General features: G+C 51.1%; 1 protein-coding gene across 1 annotated transcript in view; it reads right to left on the bottom strand.

The window, feature by feature from the left end:
* LOC144797867 (vomeronasal type-2 receptor 26-like) overlaps positions 1–12,731 on the bottom strand; it is a 124,357-nt gene extending 111,626 nt beyond the window's left edge. Inside the window, exon 1 of the mRNA XM_078668669.1 lies at positions 11,881–12,731. Within this exon, the coding sequence (XP_078524795.1) occupies positions 11,881–12,731 (851 nt within the window). The remainder of the gene's footprint in view (positions 1–11,880) is intronic.
* Between the last annotated feature and the right edge of the window lie 211 nt (positions 12,732–12,942).

A 12,942-nucleotide genomic window follows, 5' to 3' on the forward strand; every position in this document is an offset into this window, starting at 1 on the left:
TAACCGATAATAAAGAAAAGAGAAAAAAAGGAGATAAAAAAAAGGAAAAAAACAGAAAAGTTTCATACAAGCATCGAAACATAATTAATACAATACAAAATCTTCAGCAAGGCCAAGCGAACCTCATAAAGCATTGAGTACCTATAACATCAAGAGAAGAAAATGATAAAAGTAGTATCATGACATTAACAGTCCCCAAATCCTTTCCACTTTCAGTTTAGTTTGAAGACCCCTTGTTGCAGCTAAAGCATATTCCATATTATAAATTTCCTTTACAAGGCTCCACCATTCCATGACCGTCGGTGGGTTATGTTGGATCCAGACCCTAGCTATTATTAATCTAGCGCATAAAATTAGAATATTCAATAAATGAAACCTGTATCCACCAGAGTTGGCCACAAGCACATCAACTGATGTTAATACTATCGGACATGCTAATTTCTCAGACATAACTTTAGTTACACCTCTCCAAAATTCAGTTAATTGCGGACAAGTAAAAAACACGTGAGTAATATCAGCTGCTCTTAAATTGCACTTTGGGCATTTCGTACGTTTGCTGATGACATTATTATTTGCCCATTTAAGAATCCTGTCTGGTGTATAATAGAGTTGACATATGGTTTTAAATAACTGCAGCTGTAAACTGGAAGAGTGGACAGAGCGGTTTAAGCTATTTAGAGAAAAGGTAATTAAATTTGGAGCCACATCAATTCCTAGCTTCTTACTACATTTCTCGGCTAATTTTGTAGTCATCACTTCTATAATCAATAAATATTTTATAACCAATGCTAATCCAAGCTTTATTATTTTCTCTATAAATACAATTCGATAAATCAGAGTCCAGAACATTCTATAGTCCTAGTTTCCGTCCCAAAAAGTCTCTAATTTGATAATACTTAAACTGGGCCCCCTCTGAGAGATTATAGCATGCCTTCAACCTTTCAAATGTACAAAACCCGTTGTGGTCATACAGATCTCCCAGTTTTTTAATACCAGTTTCTGACAATATTAAGCCTGCTGAGTCATGGAAGATTCCCGGTAAACCCGGGTTGAACCACAATGGGGTTCTATGATGAAAAAGAGAAGTTTTACACTTAATCACAATAGAGCGCCAAATATTAACAAGGTCTTGTGCCGTCTTAAATTTCACGCGTTTAAAATCATTAGGGTAATTTAACCTGTAAAGGAACATATTTGCGTCTTCCCCTAACACAAATTTATGAAAAGATAAACATTTATCGAAGACTATCAAACTCTGAAAGCGAATCAAAAAAGTAGACCAATAATAAGCTTTAAAGTCTGGTAAACCTAATCCTCCTTGATTAAATGGTAATTTAAGCAATGTGACAGCGCGGCGGGCTTTCTTGTACCCCCAAATAAAACTACTAATAATAACATCTAATCTATTAAAATAAGAATTATTTATCCATAAAGGGATAGAACGAAAAAGATATAAGTATTTGGGTAGTATTTTCATTTTGACCAGGTTTATTCGGCGATAATACTTAAGGGTAGTTTTTGCCATTTCTTAAATAAAGTAACAGTTTCTTTTAGTAACGGTTCATAATTTAAAGCAGATATTGAATTAATATCCGAAGAAATTTTAACCCCCAAATAAGTAGCTACATCACTTACCCCCGTCACTGAGCTTGGTGGTTTATAATTCATAACAATTTGGGTCTTGCCAGTATTAAGTCTGTATCCCGAGACCGAGCCGAATTCCCCTGCCTCTATTATAATACCCTGCATTGCTTCCAAAACATTAGTGAAGTAAACCGCAACATCATCAGCGTAGACAGTTATTTTAAGGGAGTCTACGCCGTTTACAAAAGGACGGATCAGGTCTTGACTATGTAATGCAATCAAGAATGGTTCCATTATAAGGGCAAATAACAGAGGTCATAGAGGGCACCCCTGTCTTGTCCCACGTTTGATCGGAAAGATAGAGGAGCATTTGCCCATATAGGAGATTTTACCCATAGGCTCATCATAAAGGGATTGAATCCACTTCAGAAATTGGCCTTTTATACAAAAAGCCTGTAGTTTGGCCCACAGAAAGCCCCACCCCACTCGGTCAAATGCTTTCTCTGCATCTAATAAAATCCTACCGAGTGGGGTTGGCCCGATCCGCGCCACATCAAAAGTCATAATGGCCATATTGATATGGGCCGTAGTGTCCCTCTTAGGGATGAAACCATGTTGTCGGGGTGATACCATTTGTGACATTAGTGGAGACAGCCTAGTTGCTAATATCTTTGCAAATATGTTAGCATCGCTGTTTATAAGCGATATAGGTCTATAAGACCCTCTTTCATAAGCTGGCTTATCTTTTTGAAAAAAAAGATGATTTGAGTCGAGTTCCAGGACTTTGGCGCTTGCTCCCCATTCCCAATAGCTTGAATGACCTTAGCTAATAATGGTATCAGTTCCTCTGCACAGGTTTTAAATAATTCTATAGGGATCGAATCTTCTCCCGTAGCTTTACCAGATGCCAAAGAATTAATAACTATTCTGATTTCTGCCGGTGTAATATCCCACGTTAATTGATCTGATTGTTCTATATCAATAGTCATAACTTTATTCAAAGTTAAATATCTTTTGATCTTATCATTACTCACCTCGCTTTCGGGTGTGTATAGTTCTTGATAGTACTGAGCAAATTGATGCAGAATTGCTTTAGGATCCTGGAATATTTGGTTTTTAGCCCCTTTAATTTCTTTAATAGCCATTTGAGCTCGATCTTCAGCCACTTTATACGCTAAGATTTTGCCTATCCTTTCACCCCCTTCATATTGACTTAATTGGTATTTTTTGAGTTTAATAATACTTTTTTCCCTAAATAGATTTTTTAGAGCTGATTTTAACTCAATTAATTTAAAGTTTAATGCTTCCACGCTATCCCTTTTAGCAAAGCTTCAGGCAATAGATTTTCAATATAAAGTATATCAGCTATCATTTTCTCATTTTGGCACCTACGTTCCTTATTTTGTTGCCAGATATATTGTTGTGAAAATCCTCGAATGCTCGCTTTACATGCATCCCACACTATCCTTGGTGAGGCAGAATGATTATTTATATCTATGAATTCTTTTATATGTTCTTTTAATTGATCTAAAAAGATAGCATCCATGAATAAATATCTAGGGAATGAAAAAGAGCGAGGAGCTTGTCTTTCAGTTTTTACCTCAAATGTCAAAAGAATAGGGTTGTGGTCCGAGGTGACTCTGGGGCAAATTACCATAGTGCTAGTTTCAAGGATAGAATCTGAGACCCAGACCATATCTATGCATGAGCATAATTTGTGTGCGGCAGAATAATAAGTATAGCCAGCTATGTTAGGGTATAAATATCTCCAAGTGTCCTTAATTTGATGTATTGTTGCAAGATCCCGAATTGCAGCCCTAGTCTTCCGCATTCTTTGGAATGATCCCCTTCTAGTTGTATCCAAATTATAGTCCATAATGCAATTAAAATCTCCTAGCACGATACACTCCCCTTCCCAACTAGGCAGCTCCACATTGTTTTGATCAATAATTCTAGGTTCATCTAAATTAGACGCATAGATGCCGCAGATAGTGTATTTGCAGCCTTCGATTGTTAACTGTACAATCGCCCACCTGCCGGCTTTATCCGTCAGTGTTTTGTTTACTTCTAACTTGAGCTGTTTATGTTTTAGAATTGCTAGCCCCCGAATTGAAGCATTAAAATCCATGCATACCAAAGTATCATAACCAAGTTGTTTAAATAATTTTCTATCTTTTTATGCAACATGAGTCTCAGTTATTACTGCAATCTGAGGATTATACATTTTAAGCTCCTCAAACACCAGACTTCTTTTAGTCCTACTATTTAAACCCGCCACATTCCATACCAAACACTTTAATTGATACATTTGATATAATACATTTTCATATCCTTGATTTCAATACACCGAAACAAATCAGCCTTGCTACACCGTAGTATTATTAAATTACTTGCCCCTGTGATGCATTTTTTCCCCTGAACCATGCCACCCCCCCACTCCCTACCTTGCAGAGCACTGACCCACCCCCTCCCCGTTCTGCTCCTACCTACAGGTCCCCCAATTAACCCAGCTGCCGTTGAAGTGGCAGCAAACGCAGAGTCGCGGCCCCGAGGAACCGGCCATGCATTACTACAAACTCATAGCTACGTATCCTATCTTGCAGTGTCTTGTACATAAAAAAAAAAGAAAAATAAAGATTTTTCAAATTTAACTGCAAGTTCAGCTAGCAAACGACCAGAATCCAATCATGATCAACCTGTATATAGAATAATTCCATAATTCATCATTATTCATAAGATAGGCAAAATATAGTTCAATGTCCATCTGGGCCTCGTGTTTATTCACTACTGTCTCAGAATAGGTTGACTTTTCTTCCGTTAAAACAACCCTCTTGTTAGACGGGGACCTGGAGGGTCGGCCGAGCACAAGGGGAGAGGCCTCCGGTGAGGGCCGTCCCCAGCGATCGTACAGACAAGTAACTTCCCCCCCCACAGATGGACACCACACGAAGATCAGATTAACACCTTTTATAGGCAGCTCTTGAAGTAAGGTAGTACGATACAATGAGATCAGGACACGATGATCCTCTCAATTCTAGTCTCTATTAGGGAAGGGGGTAGCGGGACAGTCTTGGTACCCGTAGGTACGGCGGTGGAACGGTGATAGCTCACAATCCTCGAGCTCGGTGTTCGGACGGGTCAGACCGCGGCAGCGCCAGCAGGTCCCGAAGAGGTCGTAGGTGGCAACGGGCCGCGGCAGCGCCAGCAGGTCCCAACGAGGAAGAAGGTGACAACGGGCCGCGGCAGCGCCAGCAGGTCCCACGAGGATGAAGGTTGCAACGGGCCGCGGCAGCGCCAGCAGGTCCCACGAGGATGAAGGTGACAACGGGCCGCGGCAGCGCCAGCAGGTCCCACGAGGATGAAGGTTGCAGAAGGCCGCGGCAGCGCCAGCAGGCAGGACAATAGTTCACAAGGCAGGGCTGCGGCAGCGCCAGCAGTCCGTCAAGGATGAGTTTGTCGCGGTGTCTCTCGACTCCAGGATACAACTGCCTTCCTGTTCTGGGGCTGCCTCAGTTATAGGTCTGGCACTCTTTGATGTCCGGACCCTCGCTCTTGGAGGTCGGGAGGTCCGGGATGAGGGAGTCCAGACACCCAGCAGGGGGGTGGAGCCAGCGCCCGGGGAGGCTGGGGGTGATCGGCACCTGGCGGGAGAGAGCCATCGACACCTCTTACTCCCATTGACCTGCCAAGTGGTCCGTCCACCTCCTGGGTGGAGGGTGGTGCCGGGATGTCGGGACCTGGCCAGGCCCGGGGTTGGGGTCGAGCTGAGGCCACGCGGCCTCGTGGCGCAGTGTCTAAGATGGCGGCTGGCCCGGGCAAGGGTGCTGACGGTGGCCCAGGCCAGGGACACAGGGATTCCCAGGAGCAGACTTCCCATGGGGGACGGGTTGGGGGTTGCTTCTGCGGGTAGTACCTGGAAGGCCGGTACCAGGGCCCTGTCATGCGGGGAGGGAGCGAGCCCTTCATGGGGCCTGTCCAACATGCGTCCCCCCCAGCTGAAGGCGGGGAGAGTCACCCATCCTCTTGGGGACTTTCCTCGTCGAGGCGGAAAAAGCGGGACAGGCCGTCCGCGTTGGCGTGGTCTTGACCAGGGCGATGCTCTACAGTGAAGTCCATCCCCTGCAGGGAGATGGACCATCGCAATAGTTTGGGGTTCTCCCCCCGCATTTGCATGAGCCATTGCAGGGGCCGATGATCTGTTTGTACCCAGAAGTGGGTTCCGAAGAGGTAAGGCCGGAGCTTCTTGAGGGCCCATACTACTGCGAAGGCCTCTCGCTCAATGGTGCTCCAGCGCTGTTTTCGGGGCAGTAGGCGTCTGCTGATGAAGGCCACTGGTTGGTCAACTCCTTCGGGGTTCAGTTGGGAGAGGACGGCCCCAATACCATGGTCGGAGGCATCGGTCTGAACGATGAACTCGCGGCTGTAGTCGGGGGCCTGGAGCACAGGAGCGGTGCACATGGCGGCCTTCAGCTTCTCGAAGGCCGCTTGACAGTCGGGAGTCCAGTTGACTCTTTGTGGGTGGTTCTTAGACATGAGTTCCGTGAGGGGCCCCACAATGCTGCCATAGTCCTTCACGAACCGCCGGTAGTATCCGGTGAGCCCCAGGAAGGCTTGGACCTCGGTCTGTGTTTCGGGGGGTTGCCAGGACTGAATGGCAGCTACCTTGAGTTGGAGGGGGGCCACCAGACCGCTCCCTACTTGGTGTCCGAGGTAGGTCACGGACCCCTGCCCGATTTGGCACTTGCTGGCCTTTATGGTGAGGCCGGCCTGTTGGAGGGCCTGCAGGACCTCTCGGAGGTGGTGGAGGTGGTCTGTCCAGTGGCGGCTGTATACCGCGATGTCGTCCAGGTAGGCGGCGCTGAATTCCTCGAGGCCCGCCAATACCTGGTTCACCAGTCTTTGAAAGGTGGCTGGAGCGTTCTTCATGCCGAATGGCATCACTCTGAAATGGTAGTGCCCATCCGGGGTGGAGAAAGCGGAACGTTCTTGGGCCCTGGGGGTGAGGCCGATCTGCCAGTAGCCCGCTGTCAGGTCGAAGATGCTTAGGTAGCGGGCTGCCCCCATGCGGTCGACTAGTTCATCTGCTCGGGGGATAGGGTGAGCGTCGGTTCGGGTGACCGCGTTCAGACCCCGATAGTCGATGCAGAATCGGAGCTCAGGTGTGGTGCCCGGGGCCGCGGCCTTGGGGCACAGGACGACCGGGCTGGCCCAGGGACTGTCCGAAGGTTCGATGACCCCGAGGGCGAGCATCTTGGAGACTTCTTCTTGGATGCATGTACGTACCCGATCCGGTACTCGGTACGCCCGGTGTCGGACAGGAGGACTGTCCCCAGTGTCCACGTCGTGCAGGCACCAGGAGGTGACTCCGGGTGCGAGGGAGAACAGGTTTGCGAACGGCAGTAGGAGGGCCCGACAATCTTGACGCTGCTCTGGGGTCAGGGCCTCGGAGAGTCGGACCCCGTCCACCGAACCATCTCTTTCGCGGGTCCTCAGTAGGTCAGGAAGGGGCTCGGAGTCTCCTTCTGCGCCACTGTCGGTAGCCATCAGCAGGCTGAGCTCTGAGCGCACGAAGTGGGGTTTGAGTCTGTTGGCGTGGAGAACCCGGAGGGGGTTCCGGGGGGACTCCAGGTCGATGAGATAGGTGACGGGACTCTTGCGCTCGATCACCTTGAAGGGCCCTGTCCATTTGTCCTGCAAGGCACACGGTTCGATGGGGGACATCACCCATACCTGCTGACCCGGTTCAAACTCGATGGAGGAGGCATGTTGATCGTACCACTTCTTCATGTCCTCTTGACTGGCCTCCAGATTGGCTTTGGCGATCTCCCTGAATTTCCGGGTCTGATTGCGGAGGGTCAGGAGGTACTTGTAGACGTCTGGAGGGGATTTTAGGGGGGCCATTTCCCATTCCTCCTTCACTAGGCTGAGAGGCCCGCGAACGGGGTGTCCGTACAGGAGTTCGAAGGGGCTGAAGCCGAGGGACTTCTGGGGGACTTCTCGGTAGGCGAAGAGGTGGCACGGTAGTAGCACGTCCCACTGGCGGCGTAGGGGTTCTTCTAGCCCCATGATCATCCCCTTGAGAGTGCGGTTGAACCGCTCGACCAGTCCGTTTCCTTGCGGGTGATAGGGGGTTGTGAATCGGTAAGTGACCCCGCACTGCTGCCAGAGGGATTTCATATACTTTGAAATAAAGTTCGTGCCCCTGTCACTGACGACTTCCCGGGGGAAGCCCACTCGAGAAAAGATCCCCATTAAGGCTCGACCCACTACTGGGGCTGTTATAGTACGAAGGGGGACCGCTTCAGGATAGCGGGTGGCGTGGTCCACCAGGACCAGGATGAAGCGATGCCCTTGTGCTGTTCAGGGGTCCAGGGGCCCCACAATGTCTATTCCCACCCTTTCGAACGGGGTGGTCACCACGGGGAATGGTTGTAGGGGTGCCTTGAGTTTGCGGCTGCTCTTCCCGCTGGCCTGGCAGGTCGGGCAGGACCGGCAGTGGTTGGAGACGTCATTTCTCATTTTGGGCCAAAAAAAGTGAGTCACCAGGCGGTGGTAGGTTTTGTCTTGCCCCAGGTGCCCAGCCAGGGGGACATCATGGGCCAAGTTCAACAGGAAGTCTCTGAAGTGGAGGGGCACCACCAGCACTCGACCGGCCCACAGCTCTGCGATTCTCTGCTCGCTGTACAAGAGATCATTGTCCCAATAAACCCAGTGGGCCCCGGTGGTGTCTCCTTGGCCCTGGGCGAGCGCTTGCTGTCGCAGTCCCTCGAGGGAGGGACAGGTCTTTTGCTCCTGCCGGAATTGTTCTTGGGTGGGCCCCCCTTCTTGACGCCACTGAGCCAGGTCGGGAAGTTCGGGGGGCTGTGCGGACCCCTCTGGGGTTGGTTGCGGGTGGACGGTATGGATGGAGTCGTCTTCGGGAGCGATCGGGGGAGGAGGTGCTGACCATTCGGGTTCTTCCGGTCTAGGGATGGTGCGGGTGGCCATGGACCGGGTGGTCACACACGCCCAGTCCGGGAGACCCAACATCCCCAGATGCTCTCTTCTTTCAACAGCTGCCCACGGGGAGCTCTCGAGATCGTTCCCCAGGAGGCAGTCCACGGGGGCATCGTCGCGGAAAGTTACTTTTAGCATGCCGGACACTCCTCCCCATTCGAAGGGGACGCAGGCCATCCGACACAGGCTCTCCGAATTGTCTGCCTATCGGACGGGCAAAGAACGTTTGGCAGGATTTGTTCTGGGGTCACCAGGTGACAACGGACTGCCGTCACACTGGCCCCGGTGTCACGCAGGGCTTCGGCCTTGCGCCCATTTATGCTCACCCATTGGCTGTACTTCCGAGTGTTGGCTGGCAGGGGAGTCCGCGGGACCATGTCTCTTCCCCCTAGGCAGGCCAGGGTCATGGCGGCAGGTTCCCACTCGAACTGCTCCGACTCGTATGCTTCAGTGTCTTCGGAGACTTGTTCTTCTCCTAGGACGGCGGCCGCCACCTGGCGGGGCCCGGGGGTCTGGTTCTTTGGGCAGGTCGGGTCACTGGCGTAGTGGCCGACTCGCTGGCATCGGTGACACGTAACGTTGGCTCGGAACCCCGAGCGCATCGGGGGGTTTCCCCGGCCGGCTGGGGGCGGGGTGGTGTTAGCGGGAGTGACCGGGACAGCGTCTCTGCCCCGGCCCGGTCCTCCTCCTCCTCCTCGGGGACGATGATGACCTTGGTTGGATCTGTTCTGCTCATTCGGCCCACTCCGGGCCACTCGGGTGCTCTCCCACCGGTCCGCCTCGGTGGCGAGCTGCCGTGGTTCAGTAAATTTACTGTCGAGGAGGTGCTGCCTGAGCTCGACGAAACAGTTGTTGGAGAGGTGCTCCCACACAATGAGATTGAAGAGTTGTTCGTAGGTGGTTACGTTGTTACCCTTGATCCACCCCTCGAAGGCTCGGCTGAAATAGTTTACGTACTCCAACCAAGTTGTACCTGGGATCCGGGTGCAGTTGCGGAACCTCTGGCGGTACATTTCGGGCGTAAGCCCATATCGGCTGAGGAGGGCGGCCTTCATGTGGTCATAGGACGTCATTTGATGGTCCGGAAGCTGCAGCAGGGCATCACGGCCCTCATTGACGAATCTTCCCCATAGCCCAGCTCCCCAGTCACTTCGAGCGATCCGGTGGGCCGTCATGGCGATCTCGTAGGCCTTGAACCACTGCTGTATGTCGTCGTTCCGGTGGTATTCTCGGACCACATCCTTGGGGATGTGGACCTTCTGTTCGGTAGTACCCGGGGAGCGCGGTGGCTCGGGCACCCCTAGGTTTGTGTTCAGTTTACGTATTTCTATCTCTGCTAGTTTGCACTCGTGTTCGTATGCCAGTCTTTTTTCTTCGAGATCCCTCTGTCTCTGTTTTTCCTCTCGCTCTTCTCTGAGCCGTAAGTGTTCTAAGTTTATTTTCTGTTCCGCCAGCTTCAATTCTCCGTCTAATTTGAGCCGTGCCAAGTCCAGCTCGTGTAGTCTATTTTTTTCCCGCTCCTGGATCTCTTCTCGGGAGGGACCTGTTCTCCGTTCTTCCGTCAGGGTGGTGTTGACTTCCGGGGCTTCGAGGTCCCGGGGTGTGGCGGTATTCGTCTCTGTCCAGGCCTCTAGGGCGTTTTTGAAGTCTTCTTTTGTGCTTAGCCCGGTGGTAGCAATGCCTAAGTCCATGCAAAATTGTTTTAGCTCTCGGTGGCTGTATTCCTCCAGCTTTTCCATCTGGAACTTCTCTGCCGATCCGCTCTCTTTGGTCGTCATTGTGGTTTAGTCGTAGGGTGAGTTACTATCTGTACGGTACGCGTTGGTTCGGATCGCGCCGCTGGCCACCAATGTTAGACGGGGACCTGGAGGGTCGGCCGAGCACAAGGGGAGAGGCCTCCGGTGAGGGCCGTCCCCAGCGATCGTACAGACAAGTAACTTCCCCCCCCACAGATGGACACCACACGAAGATCAGATTAACACCTTTTATAGGCAGCTCTTGAAGTAAGGTAGTACGATACAATGAGATCAGGACACGATGATCCTCTCAATTCTAGTCTCTATTAGGGAAGGGGGTAGCGGGACAGTCTTGGTACCCGTAGGTACGGCGGTGGAACGGTGATAGCTCACAATCCTCGAGCTCGGTGTTCGGACGGGTCAGACCGCGGCAGCGCCAGCAGGTCCCGAAGAGGTCGTAGGTGGCAACGGGCCGCGGCAGCGCCAGCAGGTCCCAACGAGGAAGAAGGTGACAACGGGCCGCGGCAGCGCCAGCAGGTCCCACGAGGATGAAGGTTGCAACGGGCCGCGGCAGCGCCAGCAGGTCCCACGAGGATGAAGGTGACAACGGGCCGCGGCAGCGCCAGCAGGTCCCACGAGGATGAAGGTTGCAGAAGGCCGCGGCAGCGCCAGCAGGCAGGACAATAGTTCACAAGGCAGGGCTGCGGCAGCGCCAGCAGTCCGTCAAGGATGAGTTTGTCGCGGTGTCTCTCGACTCCAGGATACAACTGCCTTCCTGTTCTGGGGCTGCCTCAGTTATAGGTCTGGCACTCTTTGATGTCCGGACCCTCGCTCTTGGAGGTCGGGAGGTCCGGGATGAGGGAGTCCAGACACCCAGCAGGGGGGTGGAGCCAGCGCCCGGGGAGGCTGGGGGTGATCGGCACCTGGCGGGAGAGAGCCATCGACACCTCTTACTCCCATTGACCTGCCAAGTGGTCCGTCCACCTCCTGGGTGGAGGGTGGTGCCGGGATGTCGGGACCTGGCCAGGCCCGGGGTTGGGGTCGAGCTGAGGCCACGCGGCCTCGTGGCGCAGTGTCTAAGATGGCGGCTGGCCCGGGCAAGGGTGCTGACGGTGGCCCAGGCCAGGGACACAGGGATTCCCAGGAGCAGACTTCCCATGGGGGACGGGTTGGGGGTTGCTTCTGCGGGTAGTACCTGGAAGGCCGGTACCAGGGCCCTGTCATGCGGGGAGGGAGCGAGCCCTTCATGGGGCCTGTCCAACACCTCTGTTGTAGCTCTTCCATCTCCTGAGACATAGGCCCTAATTTACATGACATCTCCTGAAGCGATGATTGAGTCTTACTACTATCTTCCCGCATCTGTTGGTAGTGAGATTGAGCTTCTTGTTTTTGCTCACTGAGCAGCTGCAGAATCATCTGAAATGACGAGGAAACTTCCCCATGCAAGTTCCAATCAGTAGGTGTGACATCTTGAGAGGAGGGTAGGGAGGGTATACTGTTGATATTACCTGCCCCTGTTAAGGTAGAGCCAGTGTCTTTTATTACTACTGCGGCTGGGGCTGACCCGGATAATATAGATACTGAAGTTGGTATGGGAGCTATCCCTGTTGCTTCTATCTGTGGAGTAGAGGGGAGAAAAGAAACATCTTCTGTTTCTTTCATTGTAGCAGTCGCGGTGTCCAATCCATCTGCCAAAACCACTACAGGGGTTGTCTTATCACCAAGGCTGTTTGTTTCCCTTGGTATAATGCCCGTCTCGGTAGGGCTGTTCCCTGAGAGCCTTAGGGCCATAGACTTAACACCACCTTTAGCCTGTACCCATTTCGTTATGGGGCTATTCTCTGCTATCACTTTTGCCGTCGTAGGCTTTGGTTTATTTACCATCTTTTTTACTTTGTTCTTCACTTTGCCTCTTCCTTTCCTTACACTGTTGATTTTATCTTTAGTTAGGCACGAAGGTGTACTATTACCTGGGTCAGGAAAATCGCTATAGTTCTCGTCCGTATGAGATCCCTCCAAGTGTTCAAACAGATCAATCTCCCCTGCCGCTTCTGTTTCCCCAGTATTCTCCCCTCCTTCACCTGATAGTTGTCCAACCTCCGTTACTTCTCCTTTGATCAGTTCGTTATCGCATACACCTTCTGTCGTCTCTATCAGTACAGACGCAGGTGCAGATGAAGTCGATAAAGGTAGCGTGATACTATTATTAGGATTAGCATTATTATCAGTCTCAGTTTCTAGTTGAACTTCTAATTGAATCTGAGTATCAATACTGGGAGAACAGCCTTTAAGGGAGATTGTATTCAGTCCCATCATATCATAAGAGGCAGTGGTTGTAACATTATTCTCCCTGTTTGTTTGATTAGCAAGAATGTTACCCTGTAACCCCGGGGAGCCGGAAGCCTCCGATAGCATTGTAGATCATTAACAGTAAGATTTAATATGTTTTTATCAGGCACCAGATTAGGCACCAAGTTAGTTTTAACGCAAAGGGGTAAACGAAGAAGAGGCTTACTGGCATTAAGTCCGGGTTTCTCCTGCTTGCCCATTTTCTTTCCGCCGTCTGGAATTTGCGCTGCCGGTCTCTCTGTGATAGCCCCTGTCACCGCTATCGTAGATGCCATTT

Source organism: Lissotriton helveticus, chromosome 12, assembly GCF_964261635.1.
Source record: "Lissotriton helveticus chromosome 12, aLisHel1.1, whole genome shotgun sequence".
Lineage (NCBI taxonomy): Eukaryota > Metazoa > Chordata > Amphibia > Caudata > Salamandridae > Lissotriton > Lissotriton helveticus.